A 12358-nucleotide genomic window follows, 5' to 3' on the forward strand; every position below is an offset into this window, starting at 1 on the left:
TTTTTTTAAAAATTCGGGTTGGGTTGGTCGGGTTCATCGGGTTCATCGGGTTTTTGAGCACCCCTAATTGCAAGAGTATATTTTATAAAGAAAAATAAAAATAAAACACTATTAAGAAATATTGCTTGCATTTTAACTAAAAGAAAATAAGAAAAAGCAGAAGGAAGAAGGAAAGCTGTGGTTCACCGAAATCTTGAAATGTTAAACTCAAAAACCGCCATGGTCTTGCTTCCGAACCAAGCCCTGAATCTAATGAAGGCAAGAGAGAAAAGAAAGAAAAAAGAAATCAAATCTTCTATTTCACTTCAAGCATGTACTGGTGTCAGCTAGCGTTCAACCAATCTGCAAGACAAAGGAAGCCCATCATCTATTCTCTTCACAAGCCCTAGTTTCTCCATTGGAAATTGCTTAACGACTTTGAAGTTTGATTGGGTTGTTGGATCTTTTCCTAAAATTTACGCAAATATCTGCTTATATAAATGGGAAAGATGTCAGCAGGTTTGTTCAAAATCTTCAAAGATCATAGAAAGCTCCATAAATCGCAGGTAAACCTTTCGTTTAACTTTAATTATTACATTTGCGTGTTTCCTTTTTTTAATCGATGTTCGTATTTCTTTTATGTGATCGAAGGGATTGAAGCAAACTATGGAGAGCCCATCAAACATCAATGGCGACAAAAACTTCGCCAATCAGGTGTGTGTGTGTGCGCGTGTTTATTCATCATCAATATCTCCTGCTTCATTGTTGATAGATGAATTCAAGTTTGCTTATATTTTATCCGTTTTGGGTATTTGCTCATTCTTTGAAGTAATTTGATTCCAGCAAGATTGATGAAAAAAGTATTATTACTAAATCATGGCTGAGGATGTGATAGGATAATTAAGTGTGTACCCATTTAACATTTTTGTTCTGTGCTATTTGTGTGTACTTGAAAACTAAAATGGGATCTCAAAATGAAAGAACATATAATTAAGAGAAGTATTACAAAAGATAGAATCTTAAACCTTGAGGGGTTAGCTCAGTAGCAATGAGGCTTGGACCTTTGGGGCTTCTCCGTTTAGGTCACCGCAAGTTGCTTCTTTTTGTCCAACTCACTTCCTTTTTTGTTTGTCAAGTCCCTCCAAGGCCACTCGAGATTTTTTTCCGGAAAGGAGCCGGCACCTGCCTGGCAAATGAAATAGAAAGAAAACCAATAATACATCTAAAAGGCAAGGGAGCCCTCCTAAAGAGCAGCTGCAACCTACTTCATTTGTAATTTGTAGTATAATATTTTATTAAGGTCAAATGATGATGCAAATAAGTCAACAAGTGCTTTCCGATTAACGACATTACAAGTTAAAATAGGTTCCTATTCTATTCTTTGCGTTGTATGTTTGATATGTTAAATCCGTAATATCTAGTGTGTTGTGTTGAATGACTTGGATCATAAAATGAGTGAAGGAAGTGTTAAATAACTTGTGGTGGATAGGAATGAAGACTTATGTGTGCCACTACTTTGTATAACTGATTGATGATCCTCGGTGGCTAACATATAGTAAAGTAAACCAAAACATTAGTATATCTCACTCATTGGTAAGCAGGGTAAGGGGAGGGGGATTAAGATATATATTCTGACCTTTCCCTCTACCCCCCGGGGGCGAGGGATAGAGATGTTTCCATATAGACCCCAAAAATGCGAAAAAGTTTTGGAGGGACAAGAGAGAGAGAGAATTTGTCAAAAAAATATAGTTTTGAGGATTTTGAAGACATCATAAGCATAACATAGGAAAAAGTAGTAGAAAGGGAGTTTGTGCAAGCACGCTACTAAGATAGTAAACAACCACAATAATAAGGGCAAATGTTAAGAAAAAATGAATAAAATACTAAATCACCAAACCAATTAAAAAGTACTAGGACCATATCACTCACTCCGACCATGCCAAGACATTGTTATCCTTTGTGTCAACTCTTTAACCGTCCCCCATCTATAGTAGCTACTAGTCCTGATGAAAAATCTACCTTAGGGGTTAATTATCAACACAAGCTAGGTAAGCGCTTACTGACTAAGTGGTCACCACTCACCACCCTCACTTACCTTATAAGATAAGATTCTCGGTCATCAAAATAGCATAATATAAGCGTCTCTTACACGGTAAGCGCTAAACGGGTAAGAGTCACTATCCTCACTTGGTAAGATTCTCGGTTAGCAAAATGGCACGGTAAGGATCGTTCGACTCGAAATGGATTGTCGTCGATATTGAGTGATCTAACAACCATTGAGTGCTTGAAGGATCTGCTTTGTCCATATTGAAACGTTTCAAGACCTTTCAACATAATTTGATTGATGCACAAGTATTCCATTATGCGTGTGCTCAACTTGTAAACCAAGGCAATATTTATTTTTTTCCAAGGTCTTTCATTTCAAATTCTTCCTTCAAAAGTGCAATCACTTCATGGATTTCTTTATTTGTCCCAATGATATTTAGATCATCAACATAGATAATTATTATTACACATTCGGATGTTGTTTTCTTAATAAAGACACATGGACAAATAAGATTTTTGTATAACCTTTACTTATCAAGTAATCGCTTAAACAGTTTTACCTTTTAATAGTTCTATCAAGAGGCACCATCTGAATCATTAAGAGATGAATCTTGTTTGGAAAAAAAAGTCTGCCTCTTAATGGTTCTAAAACCCTCTAAATGATTTTGTATCCTCGGCCTCCCTTAACCATTCAACGCTTATTTTCATTGTAAACAATTATATTTCATTTTGCACTATATCATGAGAGCCTCTTAATCATTCTAACCACTTAATCATTTTGCACTAAACCATTCAGCAACTCCCAAACAACCCCATAGTATGTATGGTTTCTTTTGTTGGTTTTAATTTAGAAAAATGTTTCTTAGCTTTCAGGGTGGTGTCTGTGGTACCACTATCCGGTATACATAGATCTCTAACATTTGCTTGATGTTGTGCTCCTATGGAATTCATATCAAACTTCAAATATGAAACAAACTGTGAGTGTATAAAAATAATAACAATAAGAATCAAAATAATAGGACAATGTTATTATAAAAATATTTTATATGAAAAAGGGAATACATAGTTATTAAAAGAAGAGATTACGTAGTTATGAAAACGAAATACATAGTTATTAGATTAAAAAGACTATCAACATTCATATAACTCAAAGGTTTATATCGTTAAGGAAATCAAAAACATTTAGATTAGTGTGTGATAACTCCAAGTTATCCGTAAGGTTTAAATTCTTCTCCTTTCCTTTGAGAGATTCTTTATAGAGCTAATAAAGATGTGGAGGTATGCGGAATGTCCTTGACCAGTGGTCTATGCTACCACATTTGTAACAAGAACCTTCAGGGTTCTGAGAATGACTTGCTTCAGCATCATGCTTTGTCAATTTGAGCTTATTATGTGGTTGGGTCTTATAGCCTTGTGGAATATGATAATTATTTGCTCTTTGCCTACGACCACGGTAATTTCCACAACTTCAATCATAAGGGTGGCCTCGGCCAAAATTACGGTTTGGACCATAAAAAGTGTTTTGACTAAAATGACCACGTCCTCGTCCTCAACCACATAAAATTGTTTCTAGGACCATAATTATTTATAGCATTTGCTTCAGGAAGTGCTAATGAACCTGTTGGACGAAATTGATGTTTTTTCATCAAAAGCTCATTATTTTTGTTTCTGCAACAAGTAAACATGAGTTAAGCTCATGATATCGTTGGAATTTCTGTAGTCGATATTGTTTTTGCATAGTAATATTTGATAAATGAAAAGTGGAGTAGGTTTCTCCAACATATCTGCATCAGTAATACTTTGTCCACAAAACTTAAGTTATAAACATATTCTGGACAACACGGAGCTATAGTCATTTACTTTTTAAAAATATTGAAACCTCAAGGTTCTCCATTCATCTCTAGGAGCTGGAGGTAAAATAATCTTTTGGTGATCAAATCTATCTTTAAGATCTTTCCACAGAATGCTTGGATCACTGTGAGATATTCAAATTTCAACATATAGATTATCATCAACATGTTTCCAAAGAAAAATGTTGGCTTTTGCTTTGTCTTGCGACGAACATTTATTGCTTTCCTTTAGAGTGTCTAAAATGACCATAGATTCGAGATACATTTTAACATCCATAATTCATGACATGTAATTCTTTCCATTCAAGTTAAGGGCTGTAAACTCAATCTTTGCAAGGTTCGACATATTGTAACTATCAAACAACGAGAAGAAAAAATAAAATTCAACGAGAATCCATTTATGTTAACAAGTATTGCAATACAGAGAAGTGGGAGAACCATAAATACAAACATGTTTAAGAAAAAATAAAATCCATTAGGTGGGAAATTACTGAAAGGAATGATTAGTAGTGTAAGTATCACAAGGACGAAAATTAGAACTGGATGAAGCATCTTCAGATTTTTTTTGTTCTTTTAACAAATAAATTGGAAAAGAAGAGTAAGTATGTTGGGGAGAACTTAACTTTTAATTTATAGGGTAAAATATAGTCGTCGGAAAATGTGTTTGTTACCGTTACATATAGCCGTTGCAAATGATTTTGTAAATAAAGATGATAGTTAATACATAACATTAATCAAGATTAAAGATATAATATCAAGGTTGGTAGACATTAAGATAAAACTAATGAAGTAATGATATAAATTTTTTAAATAAATGTTGGTATGCTTAAATGAAAATTAGCATAAGAATAAACATATGCATAAATAAAAGTTAGTATAAACATAAAAGCATAAATAAAGGTTGGTATATGCTTAAATAAGAGTTGGGATGTTAGTAGTCATAATGTCCATAATTAGAAGTCATCGACTTCCATGTTGTTTATCCTTTTTAACATATATTATTAAGGACATACATACCTTGATTGGTGTTCTTGATTAAGGTAAACTTGCCTTTGCTTGTTTCAATCTGTTTGATTAGAACTCTCGTGCTGATAACATGTTATAAATTAACTAAGATTATCACTAGATTAGTAATTAAATAAAGAAATCTGTGAAGAAAGAAAAGGGAGAAAAACTTGGAGAAAATGAAACACTTATGTAAGTGTATTGAAGTACGTTTTTACTTTTACATAAGGGGTATTTATACTACATAATTTCCTATTCATCTACATGGTTTAGATAGGTAATTATTGAGCAACGTGGTTTGTGGAGTAGACATGAGAATTGAAATTTACATCCACAAGTTTAAGTCCCATACCTATTTAATTATTTACAATACATATCGATTTAATATTACAATAATATGTATATATCGTGTATATATACTTAGTAGTATATATATGATATATATTATATTATACTATTTGTGTATATATTCTGTATAAATATTGTATCATATGTATAATGAAGGATCGTGTGAGAATATAAGGTGAGAAGCGTAAGAAGGGATTTGGACCCTTGATCACTTTTAATCTCACCCGACCCCATGAATTGTTCTTCTCATGGTGCATCTCATTACTGATGATTGATCCAAGCATGGAAGATCCTTTCTTACCCTTCTCAACATAAACTTCATTCTCACCAGAACCCAACCCTTATATGTGTGTGTGTGTAATATTTAAGCCTCGGACCGCCTTGAGGCTTACACCTCACCTCGGCAAGGGAAAACGCCTCATGGCCAGGTTACGGTTTTTAAAACCTTATGGTAAGGTTGTATGGTAAAGATCATCATCTCTTACCGGGTAAACATCTCTTACCTGAGGCTGTAAGTACTTAGTAAACAACCCTTTAGTCTTGTGTATCTAGGAATTGCTATGGTACTAATTCGTCATAAAGTTTGAAGATTACAAAATTGGGATGTCCAAAGTATGCAATCTTTTAGATTTGTGAAATTTACAAGCCAAGTTAACATGTTATTCTAATCATACAAATACAAATATTGATGGCATGGCAAAAAAACTGTTTTCTACCTAAGCCATAGATATGTTTTTTGATCAATAACTACATAAACACATGCTAATTTGACCTTATCATGGTGGGATACTTAAGGCATACGACTAACAGACAAAACGCTTGTTTGGTTAGACTTAATTTGGTGGGACGGAGCTAGCACTTACTATTCATGTAAGGGCTTATAAATTTTGTCCATTAAAATTTCAAAAATTTCGTTTTTAGGATGTGTGATGAAAATTGGAATATTTATTCTTTTGGAAACTTTTCGAGTTGAAATCTCATATCTTCCCATCATATGATCATTACTAATATATTGACGCTATTTAGCTCAAATATGACATTGTTGATTTGGATTCATATATGTCCTCTTTTTTCATTTTTGTTGAAGGGTATTTGGGATATTTGATAATACAAATGAAATACTTCATTTAATCTAAACGATGTAAAGGCTTACTAATTCAATCTAATTAGAATATGCTTTCTCATGCTAACCTTTCAACCAAACCATTTCAGCCTTTCATTGCTATTACTAACTCATATTTATCTTTTCAAATTTTAGCATATCTATATTCTCCCTTTCAAACAGTTCTCGTTGGTCGGGGTCTTCACGGAAACGGCCGTTATACTCTTTAGAATAGAGGTCACGTCTTCGTACATCTTACCCCCAGACCCCACCTCCAGCTAGGATATCGGGTTCGTTTGGTTTGGTTTGGTTTATGTCAGCCTTTCACTTCTGTTGCTTGATTTACAGAAACCGGAGGACTTCAACATTGCAGGCAGCAGCCTTATGTCTAACATCATACAAAATCATGATTTCTCTAATGGTTTGCATTCATGGTACACAAACTGCTGTGATGGCGTCGTGGTTTCACCTGAGGTCAAGACCTCCAAAGAACAAGCACCAAAACCATGCAGTCGTTATGCCGCCATTGCAAATAGGAAAGAATGTTGGCAAGGGTTGGAACAAGATATCACGAGCAGAGTTTCCCCTGGTTTAACTTACACACTCTGTGCCCGTGTTGGAGTTTCGGGCCCACATCTTCAAGGTCGTGCTGATGTCATCGCGACCCTGAAACTTGAATACCGTGGATCAGAAACCAAATATATGTCCATCACAAGGTAAACAGTCTTAAATTGTTTCTTTCACTACAACAAAATTGGGTAAGTGTCGTAATACACCACTTTATAGGAAGTAAGTTTATAGGACCAAACAATTGTGCATCTTATGCAAAGCATTGCAATAAGTTTACATGAGGCTTTTGGATGTGAATTACAGGCAGAGTTTGAAAAGGTCAAATCTTTGATGATTCCATCATGAAATAAAGTGTTGTATTAGGTTTTTTATAGGACACTTTGTATAAACATGTCTTTTTATAGGACAAGGCATTTTTCCAAATAATTTCATAGAAAAAAATTAATGAGACGTTTTATTTCAAGAATTCTAAAAAACTTGTTAAGATGCCCAAAACGAACTATAAACTTATTGCAATGCTTTTACATATGATGCACAAATGTTTGGTCCTATAAAGCCATCTATTAGGACACTTGGATATTTTGAGTGTCCTATAAACCCGATTTTGTTGTAGTGTTTTGTTGTTGTTTTTTTCTTCTACAGAATGCTTAAGAACAGTGGTGTTTGCAGGACCTCGGTTTCAAACGAGAGGTGGGAGAAGTTAGAGGGTACGTTTGTGTTGTCGGATAAACCTGACCGAGTTGTGTTTTATTTGGAAGGGCCTGCTCCTGGAGTAAATCTTCTCATAGAATCTGTGGTAGTCTCTTGTGCTAGTTCTGATGTAAGTTTATTGTTTTTTCTCATCAATTAATTCTACTTAAATATAAATCAAACCAAACGAGCCCAGTATATCCCACCTTCAGGTGGGGTCTGGCAGTATGATCTATGCAGACCTGACATCTGTCCCAAGGGGTAGAGCAATTGTTTATGTGAAGACTTTCTGATATGGATACAACAAGGGGTAGGGAGCTTACTGAATAAGCCAGTGCCTTAACTTATAAGTCACAACCAAACACTCTTATGTAGGGCTATTAAGCCCATTAAACCGAACCCTAGGGGCTAGATCCTTTCAGCACCTCTTATATGTCCTTACTTTCATTTTCCCATATTATTCTGCTGATTTGTAGGCTACAATTGGAAGATGTATCTCTGCTGAACACGACAACATCATATTGAACCCATATTTTGATGACGGTTTAAATAACTGGTCTGGAAGAGGGTGCAAAATTGCTATACATGACTCAATGGGAAATGGCAAAATCCTACCCGTTTCTGGAAAGCTTTTTGCATCGGCAACACAACGCACACAAAATTGGAACGGGATTCAACAAGATATTAGTGGAAGAGTTCAGCGAAAGCTTGCTTACAATGTTACTACTACAGTGAGAATTTTCGGCAATAATGTTACAAGTGCTGATGTTCGAGCCACCTTATGGGTTCAGACCCCCGATTCCCGTGAACAATACATATCCATCGCCAAGTCTGTTTTCTATTTCAATCTTATTTACAGATTATCGTGTGTGTGTGTTTCAACTAATAACGTTTGGTTCTACTTGTTTTTGTTCAAGAGTAAATGCAACGGACAAAGAGTGGGTAGAGCTGCAAGGAAAGTTTCTTTTAAACGGTTCCCCATCGAAGACGGTGATATATCTAGAAGGTCCACCTCCCGGTGTTGATATTCTCGTTGATAGTTTTGTGGTTAAGCATGCGGAGAAAATCCCTCCCACACCTCCACCGGATATTGAGGTTGGTCAATTAAGGCTTTCTTTGGCAATCTGGCTGATAAATCAGCTGTTGGCTAAGGCCATGTTTGGCGACCATAAACTAGTTTGTTTTTTGAGATCATTGAAAAAGTTACATTTGGTTAGCCATAAGCTATTTTTGAGCTTATTGAAAACTAGCTCCACTAAAAGAATATAAAGAATGTGGTTCCTAATTTTCAGGATGCCGATTATGGAGTTAATATCGTTACAAATAGCAATCTCCGAGACGGAACAAACGGATGGTTTCCACTCGGTAATTGTGTGTTGCGTGTCGCAACTGGTTCACCGCATGTACTCCCTCCGGCAGCTAGAGACACCCTTGGCCCCCATGAGCCACTCAGTGGTCACAGTATTCATGCAACCAACCGCACCCAGACCTGGATGGGTCCTGCCCAGATTATTACGGATAAAATCAAGCTCCATCTCACGTATCAAGTATCGGCTTGGGTTCGACTGACCCATGGAGCCACCGGTCCTCAGAATGTAAATGTGGCTCTTGGAGTCGACAGCCAGTGGGTCAATGGTGGTCAAGTTGAGATTAATGATGACCGGTGGCATGAAATTTCTGGGTCTTTTAGAATTGAAAAACAACCCGGAAAAGTGATGGTTTACATTCAAGGTCCTGCTCCGGGAATCGGTTTTATGGTTGCCGGATTTCAAATCTTTGCTGTTGATCGCCGGGCAAGATTCAAGCAATTAAAGCAACAAACTGATAAGGTAATGGTTAAGGCAATGCAACCATAAGCTAGCTTGTTTTTAGTGCTTATTGAAAAAGCCCCTTTTGGTTAGCCATACACTAGCTTTTTAAAAATTTACTTTCAAGTAGCGTTTCAATAAGCTTCAGGGGGGTTTCTTCCACCTTTTCCAATTATGCTCCTTATATTTTTCCAATTAATTTTTCAACATTGCCATTTTAGATCATTTTATATTGTCATCTAATTATCAACTACTTTTTACCAGACACGAGTAGTTTATTAGCCAACCGCTGGTTTGTTTTTCGAGCTTATTGAAAAAGTTGCGTTTGGTTAGCCCTAACTAGCTTTTTGAAAAGCCACGTCCAAGTAGCATTTTAATAAGTCGTAGGGGCTTTTTTTTTTTTTCCAATTACTCCCCTTGTAATTTTTCATTTCAAGCATATATGCTAGTTTTCACCAAACATGACTAATTTATTAGCTAACAGCTAGTTTATTAGCCAACAATACGTTTTTCAGTTAACAACTAGCTTGAGTTAGTTTGCCAAACATAGCGTAAGTTTAATATGTTTATTTGGTAAAACCCGAGTCTAGAGTTACACTTATATTGCTGCGATTTGGTTCACAGATTCGTAAACGTGATGTCACTCTTAAATTCTCAAGCTCCGACTCAAGCAGTATGCATGGAACGATGGTGAAAATCAAACAAATACAGAACAGTTTCCCGATCGGTTCGTGCATTAGCCGAACAAATCTTGACAACGAAGATTTCGTTGCGTTTTTCTTGCAAAATTTTAACTGGGCCGTGTTTGGAAACGAGCTCAAGTGGTACTGGACGGAACCGCAACGTGGCAACTTTAACTACCGCGATGCAGACGAGCTTCTCAAGTTTTGTGATGATAACAGCATTCTGGTTCGTGGGCACTGCATCTTTTGGGAGGTCGAAGACACGGTTCAAAACTGGATTAAAAGTCTCAGTAAAAACGACTTAGCGATGGCTGTAGAAAACCGTTTAAATGGCCTTTTGAGCCGATACAAAGGTAAGATGAAGCATTATGATGTGAACAATGAGATGCTTCACGGTTCGTTTTACCAAGACCGGTTGGGTAAAGATGCACGAGCGAATATGTTTAAAAGCGCAAACCGGTTAGATCCGTCGGCTACGTTATTCGTGAACGATTACCATGTCGAAGATGGGTGTGATACACGATCATCCCCGGAAAAATACATCGAACAAATTCTTGATCTTGGAGAACAAGGTGCGCCCGTGGGTGGGATCGGGATTCAGGGACACATAGAGTGTCCGGTGGGAGGCATCGTGTGTGCTGCCCTCAACAAACTCGGAATCGTCGGGCTCCCGATTTGGTTCACGGAACTCGACGTTTCATCTACGAACGAGCACGTGCGAGCCGACGATCTCGAGGTTATGATGCGGGAGGCTTTCGCTCATCCTGCTGTCGAGGGTATAATGCTTTGGGGGTTCTGGGAGTTGTTTATGAGTCGAGAAAATTCTCATCTGGTGAATGCCGAAGGGGACGTTAACGAAGCCGGGATTCGGTTTTTGGAACTTAAGAAAGAATGGCTTTCTCATGCTCACGGACATGTAAACGAGAAAAGCGAATTTGCGTTCCGAGGGTTCGAAGGGACGTACGAGGTGGAAATCGTTACCTTATGCGAGAAGATCGTGAAGACGTTTGTGGTCGAGAAGGGCGATGTCGAGGTCGTGGTGTCTATCCAATTCTAATATGAAAGTTGTGTCATATAAAAATGAAACTGGAATTATACACAAATAAATGATATGATCAACTTTTATGGTCCAATGAAATTAATGATATTTATGTAAACTGGTTACGACGGGGCTCGGTTATGAAGACGTGATCGATTAGGGTGGTCTTAGTTCTGGCTATAACCGGACATGGTTGTAGGTTTGGGTTCTGTTGAGAAGGAAAGTTATGATGAGAATCGTAAGAAGAAATCTCCACTCTTGAATCAATCTGATTGAATGTCAATACTAAAGAGTGCATCATGATGTACCAGATCAATTTCTTTTCTAAAGTGCAATTCAAAAACTAAGCAAAATTTAAAAAAGTAAAAGAATTAGCCCATTTAGGTAAGGCCCAAATTGAATAAAAATAATAATTGATTTTATTAATGTGTATTTTTCTTTATAACTCTTTTGAATCCGGTTCAAAAATTTAATGCGATGCTCGAGCTCGAATAGTTTTTTTCGAAGTAGGGCTCAAGCTCGAAGTTCAAATATTTTTTGAATTATCGAGCTCAATGTTCGTTTATGTGTCCAAACTCTTGATTAATTATGAGCATGTTTGGATAGAAAAAGTGTATGCTCGAACAGTTCGACTTAAAAAATTTAATCGAGTTTTCAAACGAGTCAAGTCGAACATTAATAGTACGAAACTCGACTTGTTAAGTTAAATAGGTTTTATTTGAGATGGAGTGATAAATAAAGAAGGTAGGTAAAGAAAGTTAAGCGAGGGGGCCACAAAGGTCACATCTTCTATCTCATTTGGCGACTATGCGAGTGTTTATTGGGTGGAATATAAATCTCCCATATCCAAACTCAAACTATTCTTTCTATCATGTTAATTATATATATTTAAATAAACCAGTATTTTATATATTAATTACATAGGGTTGGGTTCACGTAAGACCAAAGCTTTTTCGTGAAACCCGTAAGACCAATTTATGTTCATTGATCAACTTTATAAGCTAATGATCTAATAGTTTAAAGTTGCACGGTGGTAATTTTGTAATTATTGAGAAGTCTCGTGGTATTTATGAATGTTTACATCTGACGATTGTAGATCTAATCCAAAGGTTGAGAATTGGTCTTACGGATCTTACGAAAAATCTTTGGTCTCACATGATCCTAAGTCTATACATATATATATACATATATATATATATATATAATTTTATATGTCTAACACATTATTGATGAAAACA

The 12358-nt window shown here is 36.3% G+C and overlaps 1 protein-coding gene across 3 annotated transcripts; it reads left to right on the forward strand.

The window, feature by feature from the left end:
- Positions 1–227: 227 nt before the first annotated feature.
- Positions 228–11214, forward strand: LOC112514855 (endo-1,4-beta-xylanase A-like). 3 transcript variants are annotated; one of them, XM_025121482.1, is made up of 8 exons: positions 228–545; positions 631–693; positions 6679–7046; positions 7570–7720; positions 8067–8419; positions 8508–8685; positions 8883–9419; positions 10023–11214. In XM_025121482.1, the coding sequence occupies exons 1-8, from the start codon at positions 480–482 to the stop codon at positions 11136–11138; spliced, it is 2832 nt and encodes a 943-aa protein (XP_024977250.1). In that variant the 5' UTR covers positions 228–479; the 3' UTR covers positions 11139–11214. The 3 variants fall into 3 exon arrangements, with proteins under 3 accessions (XP_024977250.1, XP_024977251.1, XP_024977252.1); XM_025121483.1 differs by having other exon boundaries at positions 7570–7696; XM_025121484.1 differs by lacking the exons at positions 228–545; positions 631–693 and adding an exon at positions 6336–6567.
- The last annotated feature ends 1144 nt before the right edge of the window (positions 11215–12358 follow it).

The sequence above is a fragment of the Cynara cardunculus genome, assembly GCF_001531365.2.
Source record: "Cynara cardunculus var. scolymus isolate 2C chromosome LG 6, CcrdV1, whole genome shotgun sequence".
Taxonomy (NCBI): Eukaryota; Viridiplantae; Streptophyta; class Magnoliopsida; order Asterales; family Asteraceae; genus Cynara; species Cynara cardunculus.